This window comes from Cydia amplana, chromosome 4, assembly GCF_948474715.1.
Source record: "Cydia amplana chromosome 4, ilCydAmpl1.1, whole genome shotgun sequence".
Lineage (NCBI taxonomy): Eukaryota > Metazoa > Arthropoda > Insecta > Lepidoptera > Tortricidae > Cydia > Cydia amplana.
The window spans coordinates 9370782-9387738 of NC_086072.1; the positions used below are offsets into that span (position 1 = coordinate 9370782).

Below are 16957 nucleotides of genomic sequence, written 5' to 3' on the forward strand. Positions count from 1 at the left end.
CCCAAAATTTAGTACCTATGAAAGTTTTAGTTTCCATTACGTCACGCACATACAAGTGAAAGAAAAATCACACTAAAACGTGATTAAAACGTGAAGTCCAGATTTGTAAAAATCAGGTTTTCCGATTTTTTTTTTGAAAAACGCTTAGATATTTGGCGATTAAAATATTGAAAAGAAAATGGTTTTGTGTAAAATTATACAAATGCAATTGATGTTATTTGCCGCCAATTGTGTTACTTCTTTAACATAAATAATAGATTAAAATTTTCAACTTTCATCTATACGGAAACAAATCTTTTTGCACGCAATTATAATGGTAGTTGATAAGTTTAAGTACCTATATTATTTCATGGCGTTGTCTTCATTTTAGACTCTGCGTTGAGAATGCGCAGGCGATACCTTTTTTGGCATAAATATAATAATAATCATGAAATTCGACGTCAGTAAAACATACTATTAAGTACTTTAATAACATAATAACATATATAATTTTCTATGCTGACTCTTGTGACATGTGTTTCGGTACGATCGTCCATCAAACAGCGATGGGCTTTGATAATTATTAAGCATGACAATATTTCCCAGTCGTTTTAAAAAATATTATATTTTGACTGAGGGAAGGGTTATCTTATACTTAATGTAATCACCTAAAATGGGATATGTTTCGTCGATCACGAAGCATGTCTAACATGAAAAAAGTAACCATACCATTAATGTTGATAAATATTTATAATATTGTCATCCTTTTATTTTAGTTAATTTTAGTATTTATAATACTATATAAGTATTCCAACTACATAATTATTAGGTAATTAATACAAAATAATTTTGACAGTTTTACTCGTAAGGTAAACTTATTTTTGCATGAATTGACAAAACATCTTTAAAAATCATCAATCATTTAACACTACACTCATTGACATGAACACACTTAGTCACTACTAGGGAAAAAACCGCACGATATTTTTATTTATGGACATTTTAATTTATGGTCCAATATTTTTGAATATCTCGTTTTAGAAAATATTTAAATATTAAAATATTTCCATAAAACAAATCCAGGTATTTTACCCCGTAGCAACTGGTGCTGTTGTGTGTTAAATATTAAACATCTGATATAGTCAATGAATATTGAATACGATAGTAACATTACATTAAAAATATTTTAAGCGGCTTGTAAAAAAATCTAATCTACGTATATACATCTATATTACAAAATGCCCCTCATAAGTACATAAAATTCTTGCGCTATATTTTTTGTAAAAAATAATAATTTTAATAGCAGCAAATTTCAACTTCTAGTAGCATTAAAAATGGGCATTCATATGTAACCAATACAAATAAATGCTGAATACAAGAAAAACCCATTTTTTAAATACAATTCGATATTAGTATACCTACTTGAAATGTTACTTCAACATGATTTTAAATACATGAAGGTTACGCCAAAAGATATGCATATTTAAATTGCAGTACTTCTCGAGAGCCTCCTTTTAAGTCAACCATTGTAGCAGACATACCAAGTTAAACAAATTAAACGAATCTATTCATAGGATTATGTATAACTATTGTAATGGGGAATTGCTACACTGTACAAACTATGGCACTGTTCATAATTAACTCACTTAAACTTAATCAGATTAATGGAATGTTATATTTCTAATACAGGCAACACGTTTATATATCGCAGTGGAAATAGTATTAATTCTACAATAACAACCGAAAGGAGTAAAATTTTAGAGCATTGATTTTTTTGTAAAAGTAAAACTTTGTGATTTTAGTCACAGGTGTATGTACTCAACAAACATCTGGAATTGGAGTTGCATGGAAAGTTACATTTGTCCATACCTATATTTGCTTTCATTTACACGTTGCTAATAAATAAGCATAAGTATTAATTTGACAATAACATTATTGCATGGACTTCAAGATATAACAACATTTATATCAATCTTCTGCAAAGAAAAAACAAAACATTAGTTAAAGAGACATACTGCTTAGATGAATCAGTATTTAACACAACTCATCATGAGTCTTACAAACGGGGAAAAAAATACTAAATTCGTAAACAAAACAATAAAGATTATCAATAGTAATTGAATGGAATGTTATTGTAAAGCCCGTATAATTTACCTACTCTGGATAAACATTTACAAATTTCAAATCTAATAATTATCGTGTTACAGTATATTTTCAGCCCGTATTCAATAAAGAAACCTATTATTACTAACTAATCTAAAAACTATTTTAGTAGGTATTTTTCTAAGTACCTAGTAACAACAAAATATTAAGTATAATTCAGTAGGTACTTCCTCACATTGTATATACCTATATATTTTTTCCAATATACCTCTGATGTGTTTTTCGAGCACCGATTTGACGAAGTAAAAATTGATTTAAATCTTATTATAAATATAATGCTAAATGTAACGTATTATGGCAACATATTATTTTGGTTACAGATATGAATACTCTTTTATCTCTAAACAGAGATATAATTACACTTATCCCTCGAGACTCTTCAACAGGCACTCTACAAAAACGACTGCGAAAAAAGATATTGAAATACGCAGCCGGCTAGAGATCCGTATCAGAAACTACATTATTTATGACAGGTACAATAAACCGCTAGTCGACAGAAAATCTAAAAAATAATACTTGTTATCTCACAGTGTTTTCCATTACGCTTCGTAATTTTAGCAATAAGAGTTTGGCAACTCATGATTCGACTTCGTATCGTGTATTATGTTAATCGCAATGTCGTATCGTCGTCGTCGGCCGTATTGGCGTAGCGATGTCGATGCGTCGACCATTTGCCTTTACACTAGCTACACAACCACGAAACCCGGTGTACAGAGCAGCCGGCAAACCCAAGGGCAGTGATGGGGATCCCCCTGTTGAAATACAATAAAATGGTACATTCTTTGCCTTCAGGGAATTTTCAACGAAGTCACAGGTCGAGGCTCTACACAAAAACTCCGTTCATGTGGCTTACTGCCCATTTGGAACTCAAATAAATTCGTGAGGAGGCGTAAAGTTACTTTGATGCGGTAATAAAAAGGTTTATTTTCGTAACAGTGGGAATGTAAGGTAAAGTTAAAAGAAAACGATGAACTGAATTAATACTAACCAATCCATAGTTTGGGGTTTGATTTCGAGGGCACAAGCAAGGATTGCGAGTACCCCCTAATGGGAGCCGTGTCGTCCAGTTGTAACATAGCTAGCCTTTTTCTTCTGCGTACCGTTGCCGTGTGCCACATGTCATCGTCTACTCGATTCTTAGATTCTATGTACTGGAACCATTCCTCGTGTGTCACAGAATTCATCTCCTTGACGTCAGTGTCCGTGTATATTAATTGTAATTTGCCGTTGTTTATGCCCAAGCCAATGAAATCTCGAGCTCGTATACCAATTTTTCTCCTCCACATTAAAAGGCCGGAGTCGTTGTATGTGCGAAATTTTATTTCGTATCTAAAACCGCGATCGCCGCGTCGCCTAAAATATTGAATGACCATTAGATGTATCATTAAGTCTATAAACTATAAATTACAACCTACCGCAGCACCATTAAATACAGCGCATATTTGTTTGTAATACTGACATAGAGAGCTGCAAGCATTATTTACTACTAAACAGTGACTGTAAGTTGCGACGCCTTTATGCAAATGCGCTAACTTTCAGACAGAAGCTAATATGTTTCCATTGCTAACTTATAAAATGAGTTCACGAAATAAATAAATAAATACATTTATACACCGAACAATGAACATTTTTTAACAATCACAAACTAGCAGATCAAACATAAAATTGTAGAAAATTAATTTTAAAATATGCTTGACATATAAAAATGAAATTAAAAACTCACAGCAACAATCTTTACATATACCTATTAGAATACACAAAAAGCAAAGCTATTAAACTTATCTAAATACTGACAAAATATGGACAAATTGAAAGAATGTTACCTATTCAAAAATCACTGCAGTGACAATTCGGTAATTATGACTAATAAATAATATTAATGGTTTTGATGTCCATTGAATGTTATCTTACATCATACAATCCTTCACCGTCACTGTTAGTACGAAAGCTATAAAATGAATAATGGGAACATGTTAGTTTTATTAGTAAAGACTGAAAGTAAAAACAAACAGTACACCTACGAGGAAAGATTTTTTGATATATATTTTTCAGTTCAATTCGTATAATTCTTAGCCTTTTTTATGAAAGATAAGCCAAAAAAGAATCATCAGAATCAATTCATGATCATAATTGGCGGAGTAATTAGCGTAACAATAATCACACAAAACATAATGATCAATTAAGGTTGCCACGTAATGTTTATGTAAATTTTTTTTGTATTATACAATAGTAAATTCGAAAGTAAAGTAAAGTATTTATTAATTATAAACTGTGTAGGTAGGTACATAAGATGTCATATACAGGAGATAACAAATCAACAGTTGCTCATGAAAAACGTGAAAAACGTGCGTTGCCTGATGTGAAACGTGGCCAAACCACGTGAGTTTCAAGTGTTAAATGAAAAGGTTAAGTCAAAGACTGTAGAGAGCTTTTTAATTACCTGCGGCTTCCTCGACTCCTGTACGAATAGTAATTATTCCCGTCGAACTGGACTGGCGCTCCGTCCTTCAACATTTCGACGTTGAGTTCAATTTCACAGTTCCTCCCTTGGAAGCCGTCGTGGCAAAGGCATTTATATTCGTTCAGAAGTGGTATACAAGATCCATTATTCTTGCACGGAGTTATACCTGGTGATATATCATTGTATTTTATCTATCTTCATAAATCGAATGTACCTATTGTATTTTCGTCACCGTTTTCTACCTTCATCAAATCATTAGTCAGTTTTCTGTTGAAATTACTTTCATTTGATTGATTAAATTATTAATTTTATCGTGCAACATAAAACGTAATGATTAACACAAAAATCTAATGTAACACCATCGTAAATCGATAAACCTACCTGTGTTTTGATAGTGTGCTCAAACATGAACAAAATATTTAATATGCATAGAACCTATTAGGTAATATACTGATTGCTTCCCAATACCAATTTAGATAATACATCAGTCAAATCTTACAATAACAAAACATTGCGTGATGTAGTTTCTATATTTTTTTGTATGTTGTTTGGAGTCATTCGAGGGATGTGAAACTATGTTTTGCAAGCAAAAAAAAGTTGTGCTCCCTGTGTAATTTACAAAAAACAGCAAAAATTTCGGACTTTTTTCAGTTTTTGCACTTTTATTATAAAACTATGGGTTTTTGGTCAAAACTTGCTATGTAATGTTGAAAGAACATTAAATTTGAAACAATTTAAGCCCATTAATAATTGCACTGAATTATGAATTATGTACTCGTCTTAAATATCAAACTTACCAATTCCACAGGGCGATCCAACGTACTTAGTAACCCCGCTAGTAGCGCAAGGCAGCTTATCCTCTTCCTGTACTATAGCGCATTTCGCCGTGTCCCTATTGTACAACGAGAGCTGGTTGCCATTGACAAATACTTTTTGCACTGCGCCAATAAAACTGCTGATCACGCCTGACATTTTATGTGGACGGATGTAAGCACTGAAAGTGCAAAAATAAGTAAATAGAAGTTACGAGCGTTTCAGCAAAGCTTGAATAGATTTACCTCTAATAAGTGAATGAAAGAGTATGTCAACAATTCTCATTCACATTATGCGCTTAAGTTATTCGTAGCAACTCTCGTCAATTTATATTTTTATTGTAGAGGTGTACCTACCTCAAATAAATGGTGTATGTGTAGTTGTGTACTTACGGTAAAGACCCAATAAAGAGCGGTAGTGTTAATTCCAAATGAGTAAGTGGCGGCAAAGATGACCCCCGTTGTGTGGGGTGGTGGTCCAACTGCAGGCTGCCGTGGCGGCCGGCACGGGTCACCCGAGCGCGGTGCCAACGACCCTTCTCTATCGGTACTGGAGACCTAAATCGAACAAATACAATTTAAAACTCTTCAAGCATTGTAATCAAAGCGAAAGTCAAAGAACACATCGAGTTAATTAAATAAGTTAGGTACATTCGGTAAGTTTTGTTCTCATAATTAATTTTCATGAGAGCCAATTTATTACCGAATCCTAATTGAAAGTTTACTTACGTGATATTAGCAACACCGCTCCCCAGATTGTACCTAAATTGGAGGTATCCATTAACTAAGTTAATCGTTATGAAATCCCCCTTGGCTTTATTAGACTGGCCGGTGTAAAGGAGCATCCCTGAGAGTCTGTTCGTTAAAAACCAGATTTCAATGCGGAACGCTTTCCCCAGCCCTTCGAGTGGCAATAATTCGATGTAGCTCGTCCCATTAAACTGGGGAATCCAGGACTCTTGTATAATGTTTACATCTGTAAATAATTAGGTTAGATAGTAAAGCCTTATTTTACTATGTGCATTTAAATAATATTAATTGTTATTTATAAAATTAGGATGAAATGACAAGTCTATTCTAGATCTAACTTGATAATCGTCTTTTAGAATAAATCGCAAACATACCTACATTTGAATAGACCAGTGTGTATTGTCTCGAAAACTGACATCTATATATGCACACTGAGTAACTATGAAATCTCGTTGCAGTGATTAATGGGTCAAATCCTCGATTGTTTTATTCAACCTCTACCCCATACCACAATATTATATTAAAAAGTCACAAAAATGCCTAAGCATGTGTTAAAGTGTTTTAAAATTTTACGTAATAGGGTAGTGGCTGAAACCTTCAAGGATTTCGACCCTAATCCTAAAAAGTTTATTTTGAAATAGACAATTCAAAACCCGCTAAATGTGAATAGGGTTTTTTCATGTAAGTGAATGTATAGAAATATTGTAATAATACCGTTACTGCAAGTATTTCCGTTGGAGCCAATTTCGCCTCCAAACAAACAGCGACACACATGGCCGCCATCGGGTCCGATGTCGCACAATAGCCCCTCATCATATCCGCAGGGATTCGATTCACATGGATCTAATCTCTCGTCACAATTGGCTCCTTGAAATTCGATAGGGCAGATACAAGTATATTCCGTCGCCGATCCCTCTATAGATCTACACGTGGCTCCGTTCTTGCACGGCATACTCATACACGGATTAGATTGGCACTCTCGTACGTTCTCCATAGACACGACTAATGGGTCCGGCCGTCCCAATTTCTTTGTCACTTGATGACGTATTATTCTTAAGTATTTCACGCACCCGATAAAACCACTCCGGGTGCCGATATTATCGAAAACCCTGCACAAAGATATTTGTTATATGTCAATACCGCGTTATTGGTTTTTGTATTTGAAAGATATCGAAGGATAGTAAAAGGAATTCCTTTGGCTAAACAAAGCCAAGGTATGGGTAATAATTGAGACAATAAACATACTTGGAGTAGTTGGAAGGCACGCTGCCCACGTAAGCGTCTTCGGCTAAGTCCAGAGCCTTCAGATGTCCGCTAGATTGTCCTACAACGTCTTCCATATCGTCAACAGATAATATGCCATCTCGATGATATCTTTTTGCAGATACTTTGTGATACTCATTCAATGTAATTTTCTCCAAAGAAGTCAGTACTAATGCTCCGTTTCCAAGATTGTACCTGATGATAAAATAACACTAAGTTACTAAGCTTCCTGCATCTGTAAAATATTAGTTACAAAACAAATAAAACATCAATAACGTTTTACGAAACGTACCTGAACTCTATATATCCATTTACCAAGGCGAGAGAAACAAAATCGCCCGTTCCGTCGTATTTCTGCTGATTGTACAATATGACGCCATTTTCAGTGAAAGCCTTAAATTCGATATCGATATTCAGCTTGTGATACGCCTTCAAAGGTTTAAGGCGGATGAAAGAAGAGCCATCAAAGAATGGTGTCTCAATGTAAGGTGTCAAGCTATCTTTTATAAGATATTCGCAATTCATTCCAGTATAAAGTCCGGTGCAGACGCAAGTGTAAGTCGATCCTGGCAGGTCGACGCAGCTACCTAAGTTATAGCACGGATCCGATAGGCACGCGCTGTATTCCTCGGTAGTCTCTTGAGTCATTTGCTCTGGAATAAAACATTGATCTTACCGACCTCGATAACTTAGATTAGATATCACCGGCTACCGATAATATTATTAGCATTTACGTCACGCAAGTTGGGCGATACGACTATTTCTATAGCTGAAGTCCAAAATATGATACCTACACACCTGACTTGAATGTAACTATTATTTATATTATAGTATAATATAATAATTAATTAATTACACATTAACTTTCTAATTATCTTTATTTGCCGTAATTGATTAAAAAAAAAAAAACTCATAATTAATGTTATAAACGGGTCTAACACGCTTAAATTTCATTATTTCACCTTTTTCCGACGTTTCAAGTATAACCGCGTTAGACCCGTTAATAACATGAATTACCTGTGTCCAAAACGCGAGAGTTTAAAGTGTCATAAAACAATCCTACCCTGAAAAAAGGCTCCGTAAATAAAAGTACAGGAATAAGTATTCATGAAAAGTTAAATTCCCTGTATCTCGTCGCGGCATTTCATTTAACTTTGTCATAGCTGATCTAAAGCGAACATGCGGTTACTAAGAGCGAGTTCATTTCGGGACCAAGCGAGCTTGAGCGGATGTGAAAATGGAACGAACGCGTCAGAGAGCTATGTATTATAGTTCGCCCGTAATTGGCTTCGTACACGGGAATTTTTATTCAAAACAATAAAATTTCTAGCACGCTTAAAGTACAAAAAGGTTCGCTTATAAAGCAACACAATAAAATAGTTTCCAGAACAACAACAAGTAATAAAAACTTCTTTAAGTTTTTTTATTATTTTCCCATTTCATTTCCAACATGTTTTTCGTCGTTGCCAACTTCCTTTGTAGGAAGGTATTTTTTAATGAAGTGTGTATTTTAAGGAGTAACCTACTATGCATTTTATGAAAAACGTTTATATTAAATACACGCAATTACATTCGGCTGCAACTTGCTTTTCCATTTATGTACTTAGTGCAGAATATTTTCTAAATATCAAATATCAAATATCAACATTTATTCAGCAAATAGGCCACAAGGGCACTTTTACACGTCAATATGGAATTTACATACAGCAAAAAAACACATCAATAATTATAAAATACAACTAAGCCGTAAATATCAAATCAAACTAACATAGAGATGTATAAAGCCTCTAAATGTCGAATTACAAAAAACGCAATAACAATTATTGAAAAAAAAACACAAAGATACAAAAACTATAATCTAAAATTATTTAGAGATGTAAATGTCTCTAAGTGTCATCATAACTAAAAGATTACAATATATAGTAGTTAATCAAATTATCCTTAGAGATGTATAGGGTCTCCAAGAGTCAAAATCCTGTATACCTAATTAAAACATTCATTAAATTAAAGAAAATGATAGTAAAAATAAAATCGCATACGAGAACCGAATGAGGTGTGTCCATGTAATTATACTCAAAAATAAAGTTACTAAATATAATAGCTCGTGTTAGCTTAAATAGACCAGTCTCCACAAACGGCACCCGTTCACGAGTATGACGCGTATCTCAGCCATCGCCTCTCTCAACCTTCATTCGGGAAAGTGGCGACCCGATCAACAACGCCACCGTAAGCAAAGACTTTTAAGCGAGCATGACATATTCAAGCTGCCGGGCCATATTAATATTTAAATTGTAATAACGTATAGCTGTGAGACACAACATTTTGTTCTTATATGTTACATGAAAAACGGTATATCTTCACATAATTACTAAGCATAATGCCCTATATTGACTAAGAGATGTATAGGTCTCTCAAGTGTCAGAATCATTAAAAATATAAATATGTACAAACAAATTAAAAATAAAATTAAAGCTTAGAGATGTATAAGGTCTCCAAGTGTCAAAAACTAAAATTAAATTAAGCAATATAAACAATATACCTAATTAATCGAGAACATGATGGTCTCATGTGTCAATTCTACTCGACACTAGCATGATTAATTCACAATGAAAAGAAAAAAAAGAAAAGAAAAACAATACATATTAACTTTTATTATACTATCGAAATCAAGCTGCCGGCTTAAAGGCATCTCTATCATCTATAAAATCATTTACAGTGTAGTACGCCTTACTAATGTTTCCAAAAATCATAGCATCAGGTAAATATCGAGTGTTTAAAGTTAAAATGCAACATATTATTGAATGGTATCTATCTTTAATATTAAACGAAATAGAATCATAAATTATTGACCTGTGTTGTTCATATGAAGATGAGTAGTTATAAGTATTTCGACTCGACGTCTGTTATTTGGCAGTTATTAACAAAGTTGGGGACATCGATACAGCTCCTATAACTGAACTTTTGTTTTTCGATGAAATTCGATAATGTTATGGTAACAATTTCCAGATCCTTATTCATTATGTTAAGAAATAGGTTTGCCCTACTTTGATTTCGTAGTGATATACCTAATCGAAAATTATTTATGCCCTTAAGTGTTATAAAAGATTAGAGAGAGAATAAGTTGTCGCATGCACGTTGCCAATCTTTTAGAATCTTTTAGAAACCTATACTATAGGTACGATACTCGTATGTGTGCATGCAGTCAAAACCCTTAAATGTATTAATAGTATACAATAATGTAATGTCAATCTCTCATCAATGAAGTGAAGTTTGTAAATCTTCTACTGAAAATAAATATTCTTAATCCTGAATAGTGTACGTTGGTTTTACTTAATAGTGCGACAACAGCTAGGGCAGAACTGGAGATAATCCTCTGAAATACCATACCTATTTACTAGGGTGATTGAGAACTTATATAATGAAGGTAGGTAAGGGGCCTGTTTGATCCGACGGAGTGACCAGTATGATGTGGCAATTAACAGGTTTCCAAGCAGCGTCGCCGTTGTTGCTGCTTATATAACACTAGCGACCCGCCCCGGCTTCGCACGGGTTAACAAATTGTGGCGACAGGTGTTTTAATTATTAGTATTTTTATAAATAATATTAAGATACTTAATATTCAAATGCCGTTGCGTCTCCGCGCAACGCGAGCGCAGCGTACGAGTACATGCCTTATCGCTCGGTTTGCTTCGCCGTAGATCGGCGGCCCGAGCGCGCATTCGTGCGCGCTCGGAAATCCCAGTCAGTCGGCAATTTACCACTCTCGAGGCTGGACGCATACGCTCGCGCCGCCCGAGCTAACGGTTAATGCTTACGCGCCGACTCGCTTGCTTTATATTCGGTTTGCGTGCGCGCCGAATACGCTTATAGTTTTTGCCTTTTTATGTAAACTTTCTTTATGTGCTTTTCCTATCTTCTGTGCTTACTCTGACTATCTCTTCAACTATACTGTGCTGTGCTTTGTACTCTTACTTCTTTCCTTTGTGCTTGTGACTCTTGTGTGCCGTTATTTGACAATATATAATTAATGTGGAACTAGCTTGTTTCTCTTATCTCGTTAGGCTAGTTCACTACATAATTGGTGACCTCTGTTGAGTTGGACAGTTGTGTAACGGACATATTTTAAATTTTACCGTATAACGGACGTTTTTAAATTCTACCGTGTAACGGCCATATTTAAATTTTAATTTATAACGAACGTTTGTATTTTAAATTTTTACAAACATTTATTGAGTTTTACCTTTCAACAAACATTTCGTCTTTGGAGTTTTGAGTACAGTTTAAAGTTTTTAATAGACGTTGTAATTTTTTGTAAATTGGAAATGTCTGACGATGACCCACCGGCACCTGGGGTCCCTGGGGCGGGGGCCAGTGCTAGTGAGTCGTCCGTTAGCCACATAAGTGTTAAGCCGCCGCCGTTTTATCCGGATAAGCCGACTATGTGGTTCGCTCAGCTTGATGGCCAGTTTACGTTGACAAAGATTACGAGCGATACTACCAAGTTTTATCACGCCATATCCGTTTTGGAGTATAAATACGCGGTTGAAGTGGAAGACATTATTACAAATCCGCCGGCGAGTGATAAATATGGTACGCTTAAGAGGGAACTTATAGCTCGTTTGTCAAGTTCTAAGCAGGAGCGTTTAAAGCAGTTGATGTCGAAAGAAGAGCTCGGTGACAGGAGCCAGTTCCTGCGGCATATCCGGAGCTTAGCGGGTGCAGATTATCCGGATGATTTTATTCGCCACTTGTGGATGAGTCGATTACCTACGGTGTTGCAGAGCATAGTCGCTTACCAGGATAATTTGCCCTTGGATACCGTGGCTCAGATGGCGGACAAGGTGCATGAAGTAACACCGCCCGGACCTGGTTACCAGGTGGCTGCGGCATCGTCATCGAGCGTTCCTGGGTCTGTAATCGACCAGTTGCACCAGAAAATTGACGCGTTGGCGTCAAGGCTTGACGCGATGTCCACCTCCCGGGGCCGCCAGGGCCAGCCCCGGTCGAGGTCCCGCGGCAAGCCACGTAATCGTTCCAGGAGCCGGCCGCGGGCGGGCAAGCCCAGCGGCGACGGCCAGCGCCTGTGCTGGTACCACTACAAGTATGCGGACAAGGCAGATAAGTGCATTTCCCCCTGTGCGTACTCAAAAAACTTGTAGATCGGTCGCTCGTAGCGGCCAGTGAAAGTGTTCCAGTGTCAAAGCGTTTATTTGTTACTGACGCAAAAACTAAATTGCAGTTTTTGGTGGACACCGGGTCTGATCTATGTGTTTTTCCGGTTAGTTTTTTGCGTGCGCAACGTCGTCATATTAAAACCGATTATGAACTTTATGCTGCAAATAACACTACCATTAGCACTTATGGCTGGCTTACTTTGTCGCTTGATTTTAATTTACGCCGTATGTTTTGTTGGCGCTTTGTAATCGCTGATGTGAGCAAACCTATTATCGGGGTGGATTTTCTCTCGTTTTATAATTTGCTTGTCGATGTTCGTTATGCCCGGTTAGTCGATGGAATAACTTTGCTCTCATCAGCCGGTGTGGATGCTTCAGCTTGTGCTTGCGCGCAAATTAAAGTAATTTCTGGTAATACGCCGTTTCATACCTTACTTGAGGAATACCCGGACATTATTAAGCCTGCCGGTAATCCTCAGGAGCGTAAATGTAAACACCAGACGCAGCACTTTATCAAGACTACGCCAGGTGCGCCTGTATTTTCAAGGCCACGGCGTTTGGCACCGGATCGCCTCAAAATCGCGAAACGGGAGTTTGAAGATATGGTGCGCTCGGGTATTGCGCGACGATCGGAGAGTCCTTGGTCGTCCCCGCTGCACTTGGTACCTAAAAAGGACAACGGCTGGCGTCCTTGTGGCGATTATCGCGCTCTTAACGCACGGACTGTTCCCGATAGGTACCCAGTGCGGCACATCGCTGATTTCTCGCATAATCTTTTTAAATGCAAGGTATTTAGCAAGTTGGATTTAGTGCGCGCATATAATCAGATTCCCGTCGCGCCCGAGGACGTTCCGAAGACGGCAATCACGACACCCTTTGGACTTTTCGAATTCCCATTTATGAGTTTTGGTTTGCGCAATGCGGCGCAAACATTCCAACGGTTTATGGATGAAGTCCTTAGGGGTCTTGATTTCTGTTTTCCGTTTATCGACGACGTTTTGGTAGCCTCTGCCAACGACTCAGAACATGAAACGCATTTACGAGCTGTTTTTGAGCGTTTCAATGACCACGGTATTCTGCTTAACGCAAACAAATGTGTATTTGCGGTACCTGAGGTAGAGTTTTTAGGATACCTAGTTTCGTCGGAGGGTACTAAGCCTATAGGAGCTAGGGTAAAGGCTATTCAAGATTTTCCTAGGCCTAAAACGATTAAGGATCTGAGGCGTTTCCTAGGGGCACTTAATTTCTACAGGCGATTTATTACTGGTGCTGCTAGATTGCAAGCTCCTCTCCATGCACTGCTAAGTGGTCCAGGGGTGAAGAGCAACAGCCCAGTTGTCTGGACTCCGGAGTCAGAAGAGGCTTTTAATGCTTGCAAGTCAAGTATTGCAAACGCCGCTCTCCTGGCGCATCCGGACCCTGCCGCTCCTCTGGCGGTTGTTACAGACGCTTCAGATTTCGCGATTGGTTCTGTGATCCAGCAGCAGGTTGAGGGACATTGGCAACCATTGGGATTTTTCTCTCGCAAATTGACACCTGCTCAGACGAGGTATAGCGCTTACGATCGCGAACTTTTAGCCATTTATGAGTCAGTGAAGTACTTCAGGTTCATGATCGAGTTGAAACCGTTTTTTATACTCACTGACCATAAACCTATAGTCTCCGCTTTTAAGAAGTCCCTCGATTCGTGTTCTCCGCGGCAATTCCGGTATTTAGATTTTATCTCACAGTTTACCTCAGATATCCGGTATATATCGGGTGAAGAGAACGTCGTCGCGGACTCACTATCGAGGATTGACGCCATCACAGACGGACTTGACTTACAGGTTTTGGCTACGTCACAGGCCACGGATACAGAGCTTCGGGACTTGATCAATGGCGGTTCATCTCTGAATTTAGAAAAAATATCATTTGGATCTGTCAAATTATTTTGTGATGTGTCCCGGCCAGCCCCGCGTCCCTTCATTACATCGGAGTTCCGGAAACAAGTTTTTGATACCCTCCATGGACTCAGTCACCCTAGCGCTAGGAATTCTATTCGATTGGTGACTGAGCGTTACGTGTGGCCAGGGGTTAAGAAAGATTGTAGGATATGGGCGTGCGCGTGTATTGCGTGCCAGCGGTCTAAAGTTGCACGCCATGTGCACGCCCCGGTTCACGATTTCAAGCCACCCTCTGGTAGGTTCTCGCACGTCCACGTCGATCTAGTTGGCCCTTTGCCTGTGTCGAATGGTTTTAAATACTGTCTCACGGCCGTAGATAGGTTTACACGTTGGCCTGAGGCAGTACCATTGTATGACATTACAGCGGAAAGTGTTGCCAAAGCCTTTATTTCGACGTGGGTTGCGCGTTTTGGTTGCCCTCAAAATATCACTACCGACAGGGGCAGGCAATTTGACTCCAATTTATTCCGTCAGATAGCAACAATGACTGGGTCTCGTCACTTGCAAACTACTGCGTATCATCCGGCAGCGAATGGCCTCGTGGAAAGGTTCCACCGCCAACTTAAGGCTGCCATAATGTGCCACGCAGATGAATGTTGGACTGAAACCCTTCCACTTGTACTTTTAGGGATACGAAGTGCATGGAAGGAGGATTTGTCTGCTTCGACCGCCGAGTTAGTTTACGGCGAGACGTTAAGACTTCCCAGCGACTTATTGCAACCGACACCTGACCAACTGACGGATTATACCGACTTCTTATCGCGTTTGCGCCAGCACATGAAAAAGTTGCAACCGACAACGGTTAATCGTCATGGCTCAGCCAAAGTGTTTATTTATAAGGACTTGGCAACTGCAACTCATGTTTTTGTGCGACAAGATTTTGTTCGTAGGTCGCTTCAGCCACCGTATGCTGGCCCCTACCGAGTAGTTGATAGGTCGGATAAGTATTATAGGGTTGACGTCGCCGGCAGGGAAGTTTCTATTACCGTTGATAGGTTAAAACCTGCCTACATTCTGTCAGAACCGTCTGGCCCTACCAAAACGTCATCGACCGTGGTACCTAGCTCAGTTTCCGTTCCTTCTGAACCTAAAGTGTCTCGTTCTGGTCGCCATATACGTTTCCCCGATTATTATCGACCTTAAAGGTCTCGGGGGGGCTGATGTGGCGACAGGTGTTTTAATTATTAGTATTTTTATAAATAATATTAAGATACTTAATATTCAAATGCCGTTGCGTCTCCGCGCAACGCGAGCGCAGCGTACGAGTACATGCCTTATCGCTCGGTTTGCTTCGCCGTAGATCGGCGGCCCGAGCGCGCATTCGTGCGCGCTCGGAAATCCCAGTCAGTCGGCAATTTACCACTCTCGAGGCTGGACGCATGCGCTCGCGCCGCCCGAGCTAACGGTTAATGCTTACGCGCCGACTCGCTTGCTTTATATTCGGTTTGCGTGCGCGCCGAATACGCTTATAGTTTTTGCCTTTTTATGTAAACTTTCTTTATGTGCTTTTCCTATCTTCTGTGCTTACTCTGACTATCTCTTCAACTATACTGTGCTGTGCTTTGTACTCTTACTTCTTTCCTTTGTGCTTGTGACTCTTGTGTGCCGTTATTTGACAATATATAATTAATGTGGAACTAGCTTGTTTCTCTTATCTCGTTAGGCTAGTTCACTACAAAATTATACATAAACCTTCCTCTTGAATCACTCTATCTATTTAAAAAACCGCATCACAATACGTTGCGTTGTTTTAAAGATCTAAGCATACATAGGGACAGACAGCAGCGGGAAGCGACTTTGTTTTATACTATGTAGTGATGGAACGTGACTCACCGACACAACCCTTCCGATGCTGCGCGGGCTGGTAGCCGGCGCGGCACACGCACGCGCTCCGGGCGCAGCGCGCGCCTGGCAGCGCGGCACAGTCGCCATCCTCGGCGCACAGGTCGCCCAGCAGCGCGCCCACCGCGCCCACCGTGGCCGTGGTCGCTGTTTGTGCACCTAACATTCAATTTAACGTTGCCTTTTGTGTTAAAATATATTGTCTTCTCGGAATCGCATTGAATTTCAACCCTATTGCATTGCATTACACAACGAAGCCCGCAAAAATATTTGACCCGATCTTATTTTTAGCGCAATAAGAGCGTGTCGCATATTTTTGCGGCCTTCGGAGAGTAACATATTTTTGCAGGTACATCTATAGCCTCACAACTATGTTCCCTTACTAGATAACATTTCAGTTAAACATTAAATAACGGACAATAAAGCAACCTTTCGTAAATGACACGTGGGATTTGGAAAACCTTCAACTTCACAATAGTAACAGGTCGAGTTTTAGTCCAAAGTTGAGTAAAGCTTGTGCCCTAACGAGGTCTTAGTTATCAGGCGAGTTTTGTAACTTGGCAGCACTAG

At 38.6% G+C, this 16957-nt stretch overlaps 1 protein-coding gene across 7 annotated transcripts in view; it reads right to left on the bottom strand.

Moving 5' to 3' along the window:
- Positions 1-2069: 2069 nt before the first annotated feature.
- LOC134663163 (agrin-like) overlaps positions 2070-16957 on the bottom strand; it is a 238279-nt gene continuing 223391 nt past the window's right edge. For 3 of the 7 annotated variants that reach the window (XM_063519516.1, XM_063519515.1, XM_063519513.1), the window contains 10 exons: positions 16379-16546; positions 7721-8081; positions 7411-7623; positions 6880-7274; positions 6145-6391; positions 5809-5973; positions 5401-5597; positions 4583-4769; positions 3131-3495; positions 2070-2894 (listed from right to left, as the gene is read on the bottom strand). In XM_063519516.1, the coding sequence (XP_063375586.1) occupies positions 2749-2894; positions 3131-3495; positions 4583-4769; positions 5401-5597; positions 5809-5973; positions 6145-6391; positions 6880-7274; positions 7411-7623; positions 7721-8081; positions 16379-16546 (2444 nt within the window). In that variant the 3' untranslated portion in view covers positions 2070-2748. Of the gene's footprint in view, positions 2895-3130; positions 3496-3965; positions 4091-4582; positions 4770-5400; positions 5598-5808; positions 5974-6144; positions 6392-6879; positions 7275-7410; positions 7624-7720; positions 8082-16378; positions 16547-16957 lie in introns of those variants that run through there. The other 4 variants (XM_063519514.1, XM_063519518.1, XM_063519517.1 and 1 more) reach the window with 4 other exon arrangements.